The sequence below is a fragment of the Convolutriloba macropyga genome, chromosome 9 (genome assembly GCF_964194025.1).
Source record: "Convolutriloba macropyga chromosome 9, txConMacr16.3, whole genome shotgun sequence".
NCBI lineage: Eukaryota > Metazoa > Xenacoelomorpha > Acoela > Convolutidae > Convolutriloba > Convolutriloba macropyga.
Window position 1 is genome coordinate 25,794,803 of NC_134476.1, and position 18,254 is coordinate 25,813,056.

Below are 18,254 nucleotides of genomic sequence, written 5' to 3' on the forward strand. Positions count from 1 at the left end.
CTGTGTCACATCTGTTACGGGGACGAAAAATAATGATCGGATGCCAACATGCTGTTTACAGTTTCCAGGAGGTATGCAAACAATGTGGTGAGGAAAGCCACTTCATGCAGCGATTTGCCAGAAAAAAAACAATTCGCGCATATTATTATGGTGTTCATTGGGTGCTTCAACATTCAAAAAATTTGCCTGATTTTTTCTTGAATACTCAGAAAAAAAATCACTAAACTTTTATTAAGTTATTTCAATAGATTTAAATATTTTTTCATTTTAGTAAAGAAGTGAAAATAACTATTCGAGATAAAATTCATGTCCACGGGGATGGTGTAAAAATGGTTGCTTACTTAAGCTATCTGAGAGAAATACGAAAAAAAAAGAAAATTACTTTGGGGGTACTAACCGTGAGTAATTTCTCAGAAGTCGTTATTCTAATTTGAACTTAAGAATAATGATTAGGAAATATGTGACATCATAGTCGATTTTTCAACAAATATTCATCTTGATAAATAAATGAATTTCTGGATCTGTCTTAACTGATTAGATTCAGAAATTTTTATTGAAATTAGATTTCTCAATTCAAGATGGAAGCTCGATTATTACGTTTGGGATGAACTTAATTTAATCATGTGTTTTTTGGGACAAATCGCAGGAGAAAACTACAAAATTATTTCGCAAACTCATTCATCTACATCGCTTACTTTTGTGGCGTATAGGTACTGCTTGACAATGCATTCTGAGAGCTTCTCTTCAATTCTTTTTTTTATGTGGAATGTGTTTTTTCTGTTGGAAAGTCAGAGAGTTCCGAGCTGGATTTCAGACTTTTTTGATGCAATTTATTTGGTAGGTATAATTACTTGACGTTAGTTGTTGTAAAGTAGTTTTCGCCAGTTTAGGTTTATGCCTGTTGATTTGTAAGTTTTTCAGGGCAGTAGATCATCAGGGCAATTGAAAAAACCTAAAGGGTTAACTTTGAGAAACACATAGAATTTTTAATTGCAATTTAGAAGCTAAGGCCCAGATACAACTTCGGTGAATTTTAAATTCTACAAACAAATTGGGATTGCGCCAGTTTGATGCACCAAATAATTACACAAACTCCAAAGACGAAGTAAAAAAAGACTGTAATGGGTTCAGGCAATAAAAATTTAAGCGCAAGCTTCTATGCTGTACGAATTTTAGTCAAATAAGTCAACTATTCTTTGCAGACAATTAGTTCTTCAGATTTTGTCCTGCTGTCAAAATTAATATAGACATAAAAAAGTCCAAAAATTTCATCTGGCGTGTAAAATATTGTTTGATTTATGCTTTTGAATATTGTGTTTAAATATTGTAATAATTAATTACAGGTATTAAATTTAATCAAACTGTTTTTGAAAGGTACATTAAGGGGCAAAAGTATGAAATATTACAATTCTTTCGCAAATTTTCTGTACAAAAGTTTCCTTTTTGAGTGTTTTTGCTGTGATAAAGTGGATACCTTTTCTAAAGAAAACTTTTGATGGCCATTAAGGCATGAAGTTTGATCAATCTATAATCATTAAAATGTGCATATTTGTTGACAGTCGAACCTGCGTTACTACATAGACAAGAGGAAGCGGTTCAAGTCACTGGCCAAACTGGTGAAGTACTACAGCAGACACAAGGAGTTGGAGGTTCTGCTGAAGGAGCCATGTGTCCAGGACCAGCCATCTGCAGAAGGAATGTGTCTCCCAGGACTCAAGGTACTTTCTCGAGGTCACTCAGTTGTCGACATTGAAACTATGCTGTCCCAAATCCTTATGATGTCAAAATAATCTGTAGATACTTAAATTAAAGATAATATGTCTGGATTGATCCATAATGAGCCCGTGAAATCATATATACAAAGGCAATGAATGTGAGGAATAACTCGGCTATTGCAGTGTCTATTTGGGATATCCACGAATAAACACCTGCTTTCTTTTTTAATAGCCGCGAAGCGATAGCGGCTATTATTGGGGACATCGTGGTTTTTTACAATTCAAAGAATTTGAATTGTATTGGGGCGCTGTCTTTTTTTTAAGATCTGTTCACACGTTTTCATGATTTTTGAAGTCAAATTGGAGGGGTGATTTTGGTCACGCCGAAACAGGAAATGGAGCGAAAAAGCGAGTGGTTTTGCGGCGTGAATTTTTCTCGCTCTAATTTTAAAGTAGAGTGAGAAAACGGTGTTTGAACAAAAATTCGGTTTCTCGGTGGTGGTTTTTTGTTCACATGCGGCAATTTCACTCTAATTTTTACTGTTTTTTCGATTTTTTTGATCGGATTTTTTTCTAGATGGTATTCCCAATCCATTCACAGCTCATTCTAGGCATTGTTTTTTGTTTGAATTAACTTTCATTTCTCGCTAGTGGTTTTTTTGTTCACATGTGGTATTTTGACATTGTTTTTCTGTTTTTTTTTCTAATTTTTTTATCTGACTTTTTTGAAAATGGTTTTCTCAATTCACTCATAGTCCATTCTAGGTCTAGTTTTTCTGTTTAGTCAAAGAAAATTCTTCGAATTGTACGTCAGGACTTGTCCTGCTATGTTTTTTTAATTCGTCGTCTGCATCGATGATTCTTACGAACTGACTTCTTGGAATTGACTTCTTGGAATTGACTTCAGTGACTTTTATTCCTTTGCAATTAAAATTTGTGTGCGTGACGTCATTTCTGATTTTAGGTCAATTGAGTGACTTATCTCACTCGAAAAAAATGACTTCTGAACTCACTTATGAAAATTTAAATTTTATGAACATTTTAATTAAAAATCAATAGTGTGCATCTAAGTAGTTGCAAACTTATATGCCCTAATTCTTGAATATTAGTCTCGAGTTTTTGATTTCAAATATCAATTTTGAAAAAGCTCTCCTTATAGATCGTATGTGTCATAAAATTGACAGTCCGAATCTAACCCAAAAAGTCTAGTGGTCTATTAAAGGACTCCTGGTCGATCTGTCTATCTTATTTCTTTAGTTGTTGCAATTCATGGAAGGCCACAAACGTCTATCGCGGCTATTTTCTGGCAATTTGCCAGCTATGTTTTCCAACGGGAAACCTAAATTGTTAATTTTTAAAAAGAAGGGGGGAGGAGAGAAAAGTATAACAAAAGGTAAAGACGGACCTTTTAGCAATCTAAAGACATGTTTTTACGCAAAATTACATCAAACCAAAACCAAGGCCAGTTGCAGTAATTAATTTAGTTGTTTCTTTTTTACACTCTCCAAATTCAGACAGGCAGATGATTTTAAATAAGCGAACTATTTTTCTACAGAACAAACGTTCCCTTCAGAAAAACTTTGATCTGCTGAACATACATTTGGGAATTTTAAAATCTAAACCTATAGCCGTTTGCCTGACAGAAATTTGGCTGAAGAACCACTACGAAACGTCACAATTCTCTTTGAAAGAATACCAAAATATATGCATTTGTGAGAGAAGGAAGAGAGGGGGTGGCGTAGGAATTTTTGTAGTGAACATTTTGGATTTTTTTGAAGTGAAAAGATGCGATCACAGCAATCTGCAGCTCTTACAATAAAAATCAAAGCAGATAAGCACCATTATCTGATTATTACTTGTATATTTATTCCACCTAGAAAAAAAAACATTTTGATTTTTGAAAGGCTAGAAAAATATCAAGAAACCTTACCAATTGATCCTGAAGACAAGCATGTACTATGCGCAGACTTCAATATTTAATTTTGGTTAATAGTGCAAACTTCCAGAAAACATTCATTTTGCTAGCAGGAAATAACCTCTCTGTAGTTGAAAACATTGAAGCAGCTCGGGAAACCTCGAGCACGAAATCAACACTGGATGCGTTTTTTTCAAAAATTTTGTCTTCTGTCTACTATACTGATTCCGGCATTTCAGACCATCACACAGCAACACTAACACTTGAACAATCACTGGAAAACTCATCCAACAGGCTCAAAAAGTTTACAAAAAATGGACCAAATTAGAGAACCGTAAAATTGGTCGAAGACCTCAGCAATATCTTGGTGAACAAAAAACAATATCATGATGAAAGTAATTACCTGTAATGGTAGTGAATGGTGCCCCGATAAAACTTTCAAAAAACTGCATGAAAATTTTGAATTATAACATAGATGAAAGTCTACCAATATTTGATTCAACTAAAACTGGAGTACAAAAAAGGAAAGATAATTAGGTGAAAAGTGCTGCGGCAAAAATGTTCCCGACAATATTGTGTCTTAAAAACCCAGATCAATATGTTCTGCAAAATTATTACAAGATTCAATTCAAATTTGCCAGAAATGTAATCAAACAAAAACTAAGACATTTTCCCCAAAATAAGATTGAAAAATAAGCAGCCAATAGCAAAAAAAGTTTAGTCAGTCTCTTCAATGAAACATCGGGCAAAACGCTACCCGTTCACCATAATAAACAATTAGTTGAAAACATAGAAACCTTTAATATTTTTTCGCAAACATTGGAGTAGAGCTAGAAAAAACGTTTGATACAAAGCAGAGATATGAAATCGAAACTAACACAAATATCATGTTCTGTTTCTCAATAACCAGTTCCGAAATCATTGAAACACTGCGAGTGCTTCCATCAAAGTTTAGTTTAGACTGCCACAACATAAACTACTTTTTTCTCCAAAAAGTTTCCCGGGCATTTATTCCACTACATGAAACATTATATAATGAGAGTCTGAAGCAAGGATTATTTCCAAAGTGCCTGAAAATAGCCAAAATTGTGCCTTTTTAGAAAAGCGGTGATCGCAGCGAGCCCACATACTACAGACCAATCTCACTTCTTCCAGCAATTGGCAAACTGTTTGAAGAATTACAATATAAAAGAATTTATTCATTTACGAGCAAAAACAACACATTTTTAAAAAAAAATTAATCTGGTTTTTGAAGCAAATTAAATACCATTGACGCCATAGCTTCATTAACTGAAGAAATCAGAGCAAACAGGTATATATCAAAAAACTTAAATAAATGCACTTTTATTGATCTAAAAAAAATGCTTTTGATACAGTGAAATATGAGCTACTGCTGAAAAAGTGTTAACACTACCGACTCTGAGGAACGGTACTGAAAATTCTTGAATCCTATTTGAAAGACCGACTCTAATATATTGAAATAGGAAATGTTGAATTTGAGAAGGAAAGCGTTAAATGTGGAGTCCCACAAGGATCAATTCTCGGCCCATTGCTTTTCATTATCTACCTAAAGACGTTCCAACTCTGAAATCAAAAGAAATTTGAACGTAACTTTATAGTGACAATACAGTTGTTTCTAATAAAGGTAGTATTGAGACTGTTGGAAAAAAAACACCATGTCGCACTAGCTGCAGTTGTGAGCTGGTTTTTTTAAAAAAATTGACAATTAACACAAGAAAAACAAATCACATGGTATATGGAAAAGCACACAATTTATACCAGCATAGAACGACAATTGATCGAGCAGAAATTGAAAAAAATCAGCACCTTTTTAGGTATCTAGGATTAATATTAGACGACCAGTTGAAATTCAAATTACTTACGTCGAAGAGAAGCTTTTAAGTTTTGTTCCCTTTTTTACAGCTTACGCCTTATTTTTGCAAGAACACAGCTTTCAAGACTTTTTAATCTATATGTCAAACCAATAGTACAATACGGAATTCTGATCTACGGAACTACTAATGAAAATTTTGAAAATCAATTAACATGTTAATTCAAGAATTTTCAAAAAAATTTTCTGGAAACGTAAAAACGAGTCAATCGAGCAAATACGAGTTCAAAGTTTTATAAGCAACGCTTCAGAATTACATGTTTTTGGAATATTCAAATTGATAGTAAAATTAATAATAAAACCAAACGCTAAATGAAGTTTTTTCAACCATAGTAACGGACTCGGACCTTAATGAGATCATAAAAAAGAGAAATCGTGGATTGTATGTAGAAAATTGCAGACAAAGATTCGATAGCATTTCTTTGGGATGCTAAAAATGGCATTGAATTATAACAACTATTTTATTGAAGATGTTAGAACAATGAAAGAAGCAAACTTTAAAAGATTTTGCCATACATTTTTGCATCTTTAAAAAAGTTGTTAACCAGGACTTGCTTGACAGACTCTTTCATGCTCATTAGAGCAAAATTTTTGATTGCTACATACACAGTTTCTTCACTAGTTACCCTCTGCTAGATAGAATAACTTTTCATTTTTAAACATTTTTTTCTTCTTCCTTAATTCAACTAAAATTGCACAACTTTTCCATGAGGCGCTTGAAAACAAACCAGATAGGTTTAATGGCGACCTTGTAGTGTCGCAAATTGTAATCGATTGTATTGGTACAGGGTATGTATGTATTTTTTGCTACTATTTTGCGGTAACGGCACTACGAACAATTTATTATATACAAAGATTTTAAAGAATTAGCCAGATTGAGTTTGTCTTTAGATATTCAGAATCAGAAGAATTGAGCCTCATTTTCTAAAAAAATTTCAAAAATTTGCTGACTGCAAAGGTTTCATATATGCTATGATTTTGATAGTCATAATTTAGCTGTCCATTAGAAAAAAGAAGCATTGCTTTTTTTTCAAAAGAATGTGAAAGTAATTACTTCTTTGAAATTTTTTGTCAAATTAATTTCATTTAATTTTCAGTAGCATCGCTGGGCTTTTTTTGAGACTATCGAATGAATGGATTTTCGGGGAAAATAAGAATTTCATATTACTAAAAATATAAATTTACAATTTAAGCTCATTTTGCTTTCTATGTGAAGATGATGAAACTAACTCATCTTCATTTGGAGAAGTAAAGCTGGAAAAACATTGCATCTATGATAATATTCTCTGCCCCATCAACTTATTTTTGAGATAACGCAAGGACCTCTTGATGACCTAGCAAGTGGGCTGTGTCATTACGTGGCCAAGGTTCGAAATCGCAAATTTCATTTACAAATTTGTTTTGCGCATGTAATTAACCTTAAAATTTTATTGCCCGAACTTCAGTAGTAATTACTTTAAACGACAAATTTCAACGACAAAATAGTTCTTGTGAACAAGGCTTTGAACAATTTTGAAACCACTAATTATATCCTTAATCCACAATTAGAAAATGCTTACTCGATATTCGGACATTGGCTACCTAATGGTTTCTTTTGCAACTTGCTTAATTACAGTACTGCCAAAAACCAAAGTCACATCGGCAATTCTTAGGGAGATTCTGGTTTTTTTCACAATCCAGAAATGGGTTGCATTGCGGCTACTTTAAGCTTTCAAAACGGAATAAAAAGGTAAAACTCAGCAGGCATCAAGTTACAATAGAAACCCTTAGCCGCGTTTAGTAGTCCTTCAAGAGCTGAGATTGGCGAAGCTAATGGAAAAGACGTAATTGAAGGCTACATGTCCAATCTTACGAAATTTTGACACAAAATGTTGCAACTTTAGCGGTTTTTCTGCAATTTTTTCGAATTTTTTGTTGAACCAGTTCAAAATTCAGGTTTGCCAATGTTGATAAAAGTCTTTTTGAAAGACTTAATTAGTTTAAACAACCATTTTAAGAGCTATATGTTTTGGTATTCCAAGCATAAACACTCTAATTTTTTTCACCTTTTACAATTTTTTTCAAAGTTTTTTGAGAATGTTTGCCATATTTTGTGATGTTTCAGCCCCGGGTATCAAAAAAGCTCATTGAAAATTTGATATTGGATAATGGATGATGGAAAATAGGTTAATGGATAACATAGTTTGTTGTGGCAATGGAAAGATTTTTAAGACTTTAATATTACAAATTTTTCAAATTCTGCTAAAAATTAGATATATTTTTTTTCAATTTCTGATAATTTAGTATTTTCCCCAGTGGCCAGGGGACCTCTATAGGATACTATAGTTTGTTACAACATAGTTATATTTAGTGCCAATTAAATGGTTTCTACTTTTTTAATATCACAATTTTTTTTTAAATTATTTAAAATTCCGTTGAAATTGTTTGAATTTTTTTGAGTTTTCCGGCAAGAAGGGCCCAGGAGCGTCTTCCAGATTCTGATCATAAAGTACTGCGTAGTTGCTAGAGGTATTGCAATGGTTATGATTGTTTCTTAATAACACGATTTTTTGCAATTTTTAATTTTTTTTGATGAGTTTTTTTTTCAAAATTTCTCTAAATTAAAATCATGTTCCAAGTTCATTGATTTTAATGAGCCAGTGAAACTTTTACGGCTTAAATTTGGGATAATAATCAGTCTCCGGAGACAATGAAAATGTTCTGAAGATAATAATATTACGAATTTAGGGAAGACTTTGTTAAAATTTGGATTTTTTCAGGAGTCCTGTGTCAGAAAAATGTTTCGGAACTATTTTTTTAGCTAGAATTAGAAATCTTCTTTAAATCAAGTTCATAAACCTTTGGTGGCAAATACATCTTTCGAGGCTGCTGCCTGTGTTGATGAGAAGTTTGATTTTGTCATATTTGTCCTGCAGGGTAACATGTTTACGAATTTTGAGCCCTAAAAAAGGTAAATTTGTGGGTTTTTTGTAATTTTTGATTTTTTTGTCGGACCAGTTTAAAATTGGGGTTTGTAGAATTTTTTTGAGGTCGTATGACCCTTTTAATAGCTATATGTTTACGAACAAGCAAATTTATAATAAATTTAAATTTTTTAGTAAAATTTTTCGAAAGTATTTGTTAATCATTTGAATCTTTTTTTCAACCCAGGAAAAAAGAACCTCCTCTAAGATTTGATAGTTGATTAATGTAGAGTTTCTAGTTGCAATGGAATTTTTTTCAAAAAATTAAAATTACACATTTTATAAATTAAAGTAACAATTTTTTTTCTTTTCTGAAAGTTAAATTTTTTTCCGCTGGCCAGGGAACCTCCTATAAGATTTGCTACTATGCTACTGTGTAATTTCTATAAGCATTGAAATTTTTTCCACTTTTTTATAATCACCAATTTCGGTGTTTTAGGAGTTTTAGAATCGAGTATGCTTTTGTTTAGCTCGTTTGTTGTTTTTCTGTTTCTCAACTTTTGATATTTTGTCATTTTTGCTGGGAATGTTCAATTGATCTGCTCATCAGGTATATTATTTCTCATTTTTTTCAATCAATTGTTTGGATTGTAATTCAAAAATTTCAATAAAATTTGCGTTTTATTTGAACAATACTTTTTTTGAGCTTGAAATAAGCCTTAAATTTATTCCCCGAAATTTATGAGTAATTACAGGAGACCAAACTAAAAGACTTAATTTTTCTTGGGATTAAAGCCATGAGCAATTTGGAAACCATTAATTGTCAACCTATTCCAAAATTAGAATCCAAATTTCTGAAATTGATAAATATTTAAGTTTTCTTTAATTTCGCTAATTTGATACTGTATCAGAGGGAGAGTAGTACCTTTGAGCATATTTGAATCAAATTAGCCTAGTGTCAGTCAATTGAACACTCGCTTAACACTCTAACCTTAAAACATAGGTCGTGAAATAGCGCAAAAAAATTGAGCATGCGTACTCAATTTTTTTGCCAATGGCTACCCAATGGTTTCTGTTGCAGCTTGATTAATTATATTAATGCCCATAACCTACTTGAAAAAAAATGTTATGACTAGCCCCGAAGTGATAGCAGCTATTATTGGGAAAATCGTGTTTTTTTTGTACAATCCAAGCAATAGTGTATTGTTGTATCTTTTTTTAAGCTGGATCTACACCTTTTTCGAGACTTTGAGCTTCGAAGACAAGATAAACAGTTGAAACTCAGCGGGCACCAAGTTTCATTAGATGTCCTTAGCCTTGTTTAGGGTTCCCTAAAGTGCTTTGAGTCGTGAAGCTACTGAAAAGGCCGTAAGTCAAGGTTAAAAGGTCATGTTTATGACTTTTTGAGCCCTAAAGAATGTAAATTTGTGGTTTTTTGTAAATTTTTGAATTTTTTATTGGTTCAGTTTAAAATTGAGGTTTGTAGAATTTTTTTGAGGTCGTATGACCATTTTAATAGCTGTATGTTTTCGCAAAAGCAAATTTATAATAAATTTAAAAATTTTTCCATATTTTTCGAAAGTATTTGTCAATCATTTGAGTTTTATTCAACCTAAGGTAACAGGAACCTCCTCTAAGATTTGATGATTTATTAATGTATAGTTTGTAGTTGCATTGGAATGTTTTTCAAAATTTTAATATTATACATTTTATAAAATAAAATAACAATTATTTGTTTTCATTTCTGAAAGTTAAATTTTTTTCTGCTGGCCAGGGAACCTCCTATAAGATTTGTTACCATGCTACTCTGTAATTTCTATAAGCATTGAAATCTTTTCCACTTTTTTATTATCACCAATTTTAGCAGTTTTTTTTATAAAAGTTCTGTTCTTTTCGATTTAAAATGTTCGTAATTTTTGAGTTTTTGGACAGCAAGTTTTGTTAACATGATACTGCATAGTTGCTAAAAGTTATGGAATGGTAATCAGTATTTTGATAACAGAAGTTTCAGCAATTTTTTCGATAAAATTTTCTGAAAATTTTTGTCTCGTTAAAAGTTTCTTGATCTGTGAGCCAGTGAAACTACTTAAGGCTGGAAATAGTTATAATGGATAGTCTCTGGAGACAATGAAATGGTTCTGAAGATATTGATGTCACAAAATTTAGCAAATTTTTTTTTAGATTTCGCAATTGTTTTAAAACTTTTTGCTTTTTTGTTGTTTTCTGAGCTGCGTTTTAGGATTACTACTTGCCAACAAAATTTTTTAAAGTCTCTCAGATGAGTTAAATGGCAGAACTCCGCAGTCGCAAAAAATCATTTTAAAGATTTTTAGAGAAATTTAAAAATCCTCCTTAAATCTTCCACTTATTAGTTTTTGAAGCAGTTCTCATATTTCTGGAGTTTATCTAATTTTAGTGGCAAAAACAGTTTTCGAAAAAAAATTTCAAGGCTTATGAGTTCTTATGAGTATTTGAGTTAACTAAACTTTATCATACTTGGCCTTCAGTGTAAAAACTTTAAGAGTTTTAACAATGATTAATTTTTAATATGTTTGACTATTTTAGTTTCTCAAGTTGTGAGATATTGTCTCTTTGGCTGGGATTGTTCAATTGATCTGCTGGTCAGGTACATTAATTCTCCGTTTTTCAATCAATTTTTTGTATTGTAATTCAGGACTTATCCTGCTATGTTTTTTAAATTGACGTCTCTATCGATGATATTTGATACAATTGACTTTTTCAATTTCGACTTCTACTGTTTTGCAGTTAAAATTTGTGTGCGTGAAGTCATTTGTTCTGCTTTTAGGTCAATTGCGTGACTTACCTCACTCAAAATAAACTTCTGAACCTAAAAACTGAAATTTGATTTTTATTAACATTCAATGTTTAAAGATCAATAGTTGTGCATCTAAGTTGTACCAAACGTATATGCCCTAATACTTGAGTATTAGAGTCTTGAATTTTTAATTCTGAAATTTTATTTAAGAGAAGCTCTATTAGGGTGTTTTCCTTACAGAGCGTATGTGACTCTTAAAATGACAGTCCGAATCTAAACCAAAAAATATAGTGGTCTGTTAGAGAATCTGATATTTTATTTCTTCACTTGACTCAGCAAAAGTAAATTTCTCCTCATCAGAGGGGATCTAGCCGAGCGTGACGAGGCAGGTCTGGAAACCGTTGCCACTCAAAAAGATCTCGGAGTCGTAATGTCTCAAAATCTCTCTTGGAGCGCAAACTGCCAACGTAGGACAACCAAAGCGTGGAAGGCCTTCTACACACTCAAACGAAATGTTTCGAGCAGAACCTCAATGGAAACAAAACTGAACGCGTACATAGGATACGTAGTGCAGGTACTCTCTTTCGCCTCCCAAGTCTGGTACCCTTCGAAGACTGACATGAAATCAATCGAGAAGATCCAGCACAAGGCCAAGAGGTGGATATGGGTTGAAAACGACGAATACCATCAAAGACTCGAAACACTGAATATACTCCCACTCTCCATGTACATGGAAATGCACGATGTCCTCTATCTCCTCTCAATCCTAGAAGGCAATTACCACGTCCCCGAAGACAAACTGCCAAAGCGAATAGAAAACGAAACAAGACTAAAGCACGAATTTGAACTCCCCAAACACCGACTACAGAAATCAGACGAAAACTTCTTCTTCTTCAGAGCCGCAAAGCTATACAACATCATCAGAATAACAACGGAGAAGCCAATGACAAAGAAACTTCTTACCGAGATGTACCAAAACTACTTCCACAGAAGCTACAACGAACTCGACAGCTGCACCTGGAGACTTCTATGCAACTGTGGGATCTGCAATCCAATGAAAAAACTCTGGCCAAACGAAAACTGAAGGGTTTTGCACCCGTGGGCTCCGACCCTAAAGACTCTCCTACTACTACTACTACTTTAGTTGTTTCATTTCCACGGGAGACCACAAGCTCCTATAACGGCTACTTTCCGGCAATCTGCCGGCTATATTTTTTTATCAAAAAAGTCAACAACAAGAGAGGAGTGTTGATTTTCTCAGTTCAATTTCTTTAACACAATTATTACAACGAAAAAAAAATTTTCCTTTCATATCGATTTGATTTTTTTTGTCTTTCTGAGATTTCCTTTTTAGAGTGCTGTTTCTGTGATGAGGTGGGTTTTATTTTATCAAAGATGATCAAATTTTTTGTCCCTATTTCTCCATGCAGGAATTGCCACCACTGTTTCAGCTAAATGTTCACTTCAAAAGGGCTGCATTTTCGTTCTATACCCTGCAATACCCGGAACATTTTATTGTATTACATAAGACTCTTAGCTCTTTTCGTTTGAAAATGCAGAAACTTGGATTCTTTTCACTAATTTATGATTTTATCCCAGCTAAATTGTTTTTTCTGAACGCTTTTATCTTCTGAAAAAATCATCAACACGAAAATGAACACATTCAATAAGCTGCTTCAAATTACGCTAGAATATGTCGTCATAGACCAGCTTTAAGATTTGAAGTAAAATTAAAATAAACACGGTGCTCATTTCTTTTCTGCTTCAATGGTCAACTGCCGCCATGTGAGTTCCACTAATTTTTAGATCGAGTTAACTTCCTTTGAGAACAGTTGAAAACAAGCATAAAAGCGTGAATCTTGATGACATCAATTGAAAAATCTAGTCTCCGCAAATTAGTCTTGAAAGAAATCAGATAGAGGTTGCCATCCAGTTCTTGGGTCACTCTTGGAAATACTTTGTTTCGCATACTATTATATTTCTTTATTTTAACTCATTTTTGCTTCAGTATAACCTTCTCTTTCGCAATAAACCAAAAATAAAACTTAACTTTTGTCATTCTGGCCAATATGATTATTTTTCTTTCATTTTTGTGCTACGCGTATCCTTGAAATAAGAAAAAACAGTTATCTCTGATTGGCTTAAATAATTTTTCTGACAGAACAAAACGACCGAACGGTTCTATCTTTCAGGACAAGTGGGAAATACCAAAAGAAGAGGTTACTTTCCACAAAGTGTTGGGTTCTGGCCAGTTCGGAGAAGTCTGGCGGGGTCGCTGGAACAACATTCTGGACGTGGCAGTTAAGATTCTCAAGTCTGAGAGTACTATGAAGATAGAAGAGTTCTTAATGGAAGCGAGAGTTATGAAACAGTTACATCATAAGCACCTTGTTCAATTATATGCAGTATGTAGTGAGTCAGAACCAATGTATATTATAACAGAACTTGCGGAGCATGGCAGTTTGAAAGACTTTCTTCAAAAAGACGCCGAGAATTTGAACACCGAGTTTTTGACAGGAATTGCAGGTAATGAAACTTTTTACACAAAACTTTATTCGTCTATAATCTAAAAAAAGTGAGCTGGCCACTTTTCTATACAGGCAAAATAAAAGCTTATTGGACTGTCGTACAACCAAGCCTAGCTATGACCTCTTGTGGTCTTGATGTCATTTCGAGCGCTGAAGTGACAAATGTGCGGTCGTTTGAGTCTCATCAGGGATCAATTCTTTCAGGGAAAGTTTTATCTGGTTTAGCTCAAACTAATAGTAGGTTGCATAGACGCCAATTTTTTCGATGAACCCGGGTAGAGAAAAAAGTAATCTTGCGGTGAATGCATTTAAGTAGAGCGCTAAAGGGAGTAAGTTTTCATCGCACTTACAATTAATTTTACATTAATTTGTAGCATTTTTAAAAATACTGGGTTTAAAAAGCTTATGATATGGCCTAACAACCATTTAGGATGAATTTATTTTCAAAAATTTTGAACAAAATTGTCAATGGGGACGTTTAATGGGCTTTTAATGGGGACGTCGTGGATTTTATCAATTAAAAGAATTTGAATTGTCTTGGTGCGCTGTCTTTTTTTAAGATCTGTTCACGCCTTTTTCGAGTTCTTCACGTCAAATGAGATTGGCGATTCTGGTTACTCTGAAATAGTAAGAGAAGCAAAAAATCAAACAGGTTTAAGGCGTAACTTTTTTCAAAATACCTTTAAAGTGGAGTGAGAAGTTGGTGTTTGAACAATTTGGCGGTTTCTGAGATTGATTTTCTTCAGGTGCATCAATTTAACATCCGTTTTCGGAGTTTCTTCTGCCTCAGTTCTTTTAGGATGGTACATATGTTATCTAATTGTGCCTATTTGCTTTTGCTTGAATTCATTAAGGGCAGCTAAAACTTTTTATGACTGCCACTATTTGTTGTCATAAAACATTAGTGAATTTTAGATTTTGCCCTTTTTAAATCTATCTGGTGTCTTATCTTTTAGTACCATCAATGACAAGTCTGATTGCTGCTTAATGAGGCATGAAAAACCTAATTAATGGCTCGAGTTAATAGCTAGTAGTTTTCATGACTTCGACAATACTTTTCTCAAAATTTTGAGTGAATTTTTTAGTTCAGCAAGTATGTATTGCATTTTTTGATGTATCACCATTTGACTTCATTGAAGACAGCTTTCTGATGCCGCTAAGAGGGTTAGGTTTATCAATTTAACCGTTTTTGTTCGAATCTATTACTTTCTATGACTTGACACTGCAAGTTTTCCTACTCAATTTTGTCGTCTTAACTTAGTCTCATTTTCTACAGGTCTCATTGGTTGCCGGTTGCTAACAAAACTTCAACTAAAGTCTGTTATTTCAGTTCATAGATATTGCTCTTTTGACTTATACGCTTGTTTGTTTCTAAAAAAATCAGAGTGACGTTTTATTTTCGCTTGTGTCCTTGTTTTTATTGCTGTCTTATCACCTAATCTCATTGACAACAGATCTCAACGGTGGTCAGTGAGGACTCAATTAATTGATATAATTGTATCTTTCAGCAGCTGGTGCGTTCTTTGATTCTTATACTAAGTGTCGGCAAGCTTTTGTTGCAAATTTTGTGTTTTGTGTCTTATAATTTAATATTATTATTGAGAGGACTTATCAACATTTATTGACAATTTCATAGCAGCTATTTTCTTTTCAAAAAAAAAATTTTTCAAAATTTTGATCCTATCTTTTCAAAAAAAAAATAAAATTGAAATTTTAGTCTTACTTGTTTTTGTTGTTCTGGTGTTGTTTTTTTGCTTAGTCTCATTACTAACAGCTCTCAGTTGTCTTTTAAAACGTAGTTAGTGATTGTCAGGTCAAAAATTAGTAAACGTCTTTGAATTATATTTCAGGACTTGTCCTGCTATGTTTTTTTTAATGCGTCGTCTCCATCGATGATTCCTGCGACCTGATTTCTAGAAATTGAATTTTTCAACTTCAGGGAGTTCAACTGATTTACAGTTAAAGTTGGTGTGCATGACGTCATTTTTTCTGCTTTTACACCAATTGCGTGACTTACCTTACTCAAGAAAATGGCTTCTGAATCCACTTAATGAACTTTAAATTTTATGATAATTTACTAGTTAAAGGACTGGTGGTCAATCTGTCTTATTTCTCTAGTTGTTTCAATTCATGGAAGGCCACAAGCATCTAGCACGGCTATTTTCCGGCAATTTGCAGGCTAGTTTTTTGTTGGGGAATGTTGGTATAAAACTGTTTACGCAAAGAAAAATAAATGCAACACTAATTGGTCAGTTAAGTTTTTTTCTGAGTCAGTCGTAAAGCAACGGAATTCGTGGCAGATAGAAACACTTTATGATACCGAATAAGAAGTGAAACCGCGCAAAAATTTTCATATTCGACACATTTCCATCTCCTTCAAGAATTTCATTCATTCAGAGATGTATTGTTGTATACTACTAAGCTACACTCAATTACAGACCAGGCAAAATCATTCTAATATAAATAAAATACTAGCGCCATGTGGAACTAGGCAAAGGTGTGAAGGCTTGTCACATACTTTATTAATGTGGACACAGACGTCATTTTTAAAAATCTAAATTGAGACCTTCTTGCTTGCATTGGCCAGTTTTTTTTACCTCGCTGTTATCATAAAAAGATTTGGTGTGGTAATTTTCCAATGCTCATCATATTACCTGTTATATAAATTGTCAGCTTATTGCAATTAAACGTTGAAAAGACTTCTCAGTACACTCGACGAAACTTTCCTTGTGGTATGCCGTTCTAAAACATGCTAAAACTTTTTAATCTTGCCATAAATGTTTCCATGTAACATCATAATATGTACGAACTCCCTAGATAATTGCGTTTGGTATCAAGAAACAATATCATCTCAAGATAACCAAGAAAAATTAGACATGGAAAATATGCCAAATCGTTGTACAAATTAAAAAAGCACCTTTATACAATATTTAGCAGGAGTTCATAATATTCAAGAATTATGGTTGATTTGAGGACTTCAATAGAAGTGAATTGTTATAGTGTTGTTCGCAGGTGACATTGCGAGTGGGATGAGCTACTTAGAGTCTAAAGACTTCATCCACAGGGACCTGGCAGCCAGGAATGTAGTTGTGGGTCGCAACACTGTCTGCAAGATATGTGACTTTGGACTGGCCAGGTGGCTCACAACTGATTTCTACCAAGCCAGGAGGGGAAGTAAGTTCCCAGTGCGCTGGACTGCCCCAGAGGCGATGCTGAAGGGAAAATTCACGATGTAAGTCGAGCTGTAATTTAAATTGATACATAAAGACAGCAGTTAAAAGACGTAAAATTTGGGTTGATTTAGGTTGTAACTAAGAGCTGAGAAATAACTCCACAATGTTTAATTGCTCAACTTTTGCAGTTTATCTAATTTAATTATCATAACTTATTTTTTTTGTGTACACATCAAGAATTTTTTCTCGTAGTTCAACTTAATTTAGTGAACACTATAGTTATACAAACAGATGTCGTATAGGATGAAATTATAAAAATGGATGAACATACGCATGAATAGCCGCAAATATTTTCTTACCCCCCCCCCCTCCCCACCTATTGTTTTTTATAACCCCAATTACGAATTATATGAATTGTTATATAGCACGTTACTATGTAAAAAGAACGTGCGCCTGGGGGGGGGGGGGGGGGGGGCACTATAAGCCCACTAAGCTAGGGATTTTAGAGCGTACGTTTAATTCATCTGTGTCTGTTTTAATCAGAAAGTCAGACGTGTGGAGTTTCGGGGTGCTGTGCTACGAGATTATAACCAAAGGCCAGACTCCCTACAAGGGCATGAGCAACAAAGAGGTTATGCAATTTGTAATGAAAGAGAACAAACTCACAAAGCCAGCTCATTGTCCAGACTGGTACTACGAAGTCATGACCAAATGCTGGAGGAAGGAGGCGGATACGAGGCCATCTTTCAGGCGGATTTTAAAAGTGATTCACAAAAACTGCGCTGATGAAATTGCGAATAGTTTGGACGCTTCAGACGCCGAAAAGAGTTCCGCAGTTGAAAACTGAAAACAACGTTTTTGTAGTCGATGCAGATTTTTTTTTGTAGAAAGGAAAGAGACAAAAATTGTTATCTGAGCTCTCGTGTTTAATAAAGCCATGTAGGAAAGTAGGTCTTCTAAAATCTCAGCACTTTAGATCATATTGGTGCTCCGTCTTTTTCGCAAATTTTTGGAATATCATTTTCCGCACATTTTTGATCAAGTTCAGCATTTGAAACGGGATAAACTGGAAAAGTGGAGTACACAAGGTCATCCCAGAGTGGTGAAGTACAAAGAGGAGGTTAGGGTTTGCAGTGTACTAGGTGCAGTGTCCTGAGCTTACCCGGAAAACATGAGTTTTACTTGATATGAAACGCGAGCAAATCTTTGAATACTGATCCCAAAAGTCAAGAGGCGGGTTGACTTCGAGAATCGTGTCACCCATGAACGGGGACAATCTATACCAATTATTTTCTGACCTCTCACCCAATGAATGGAAAAATAAAAATTTTATGCTTTATCATACGGGTTGAA

At 33.8% G+C, this 18,254-nt stretch overlaps 1 protein-coding gene across 2 annotated transcripts in view; it reads left to right on the top strand.

Annotated features, from left to right (window-relative positions):
• Positions 1-17,817, top strand: part of LOC142345289 (tyrosine-protein kinase-like) — a 32,667-nt gene extending 14,850 nt beyond the window's left edge. The window contains exons 7-10 of one of the 2 annotated variants that reach the window (XM_075397275.1): positions 1,560-1,718; positions 13,393-13,726; positions 16,729-16,960; positions 17,445-17,817. In XM_075397275.1, coding sequence (XP_075253390.1) covers positions 1,560-1,718; positions 13,393-13,726; positions 16,729-16,960; positions 17,445-17,748 — 1,029 coding nt within the window. In that variant the 3' untranslated portion in view covers positions 17,749-17,817. The remainder of the gene's footprint in view (positions 1-1,559; positions 1,719-13,392; positions 13,727-16,728; positions 16,961-17,444) is intronic. The other variant, XM_075397276.1, reaches the window with a different exon arrangement.
• The last annotated feature ends 437 nt before the right edge of the window (positions 17,818-18,254 follow it).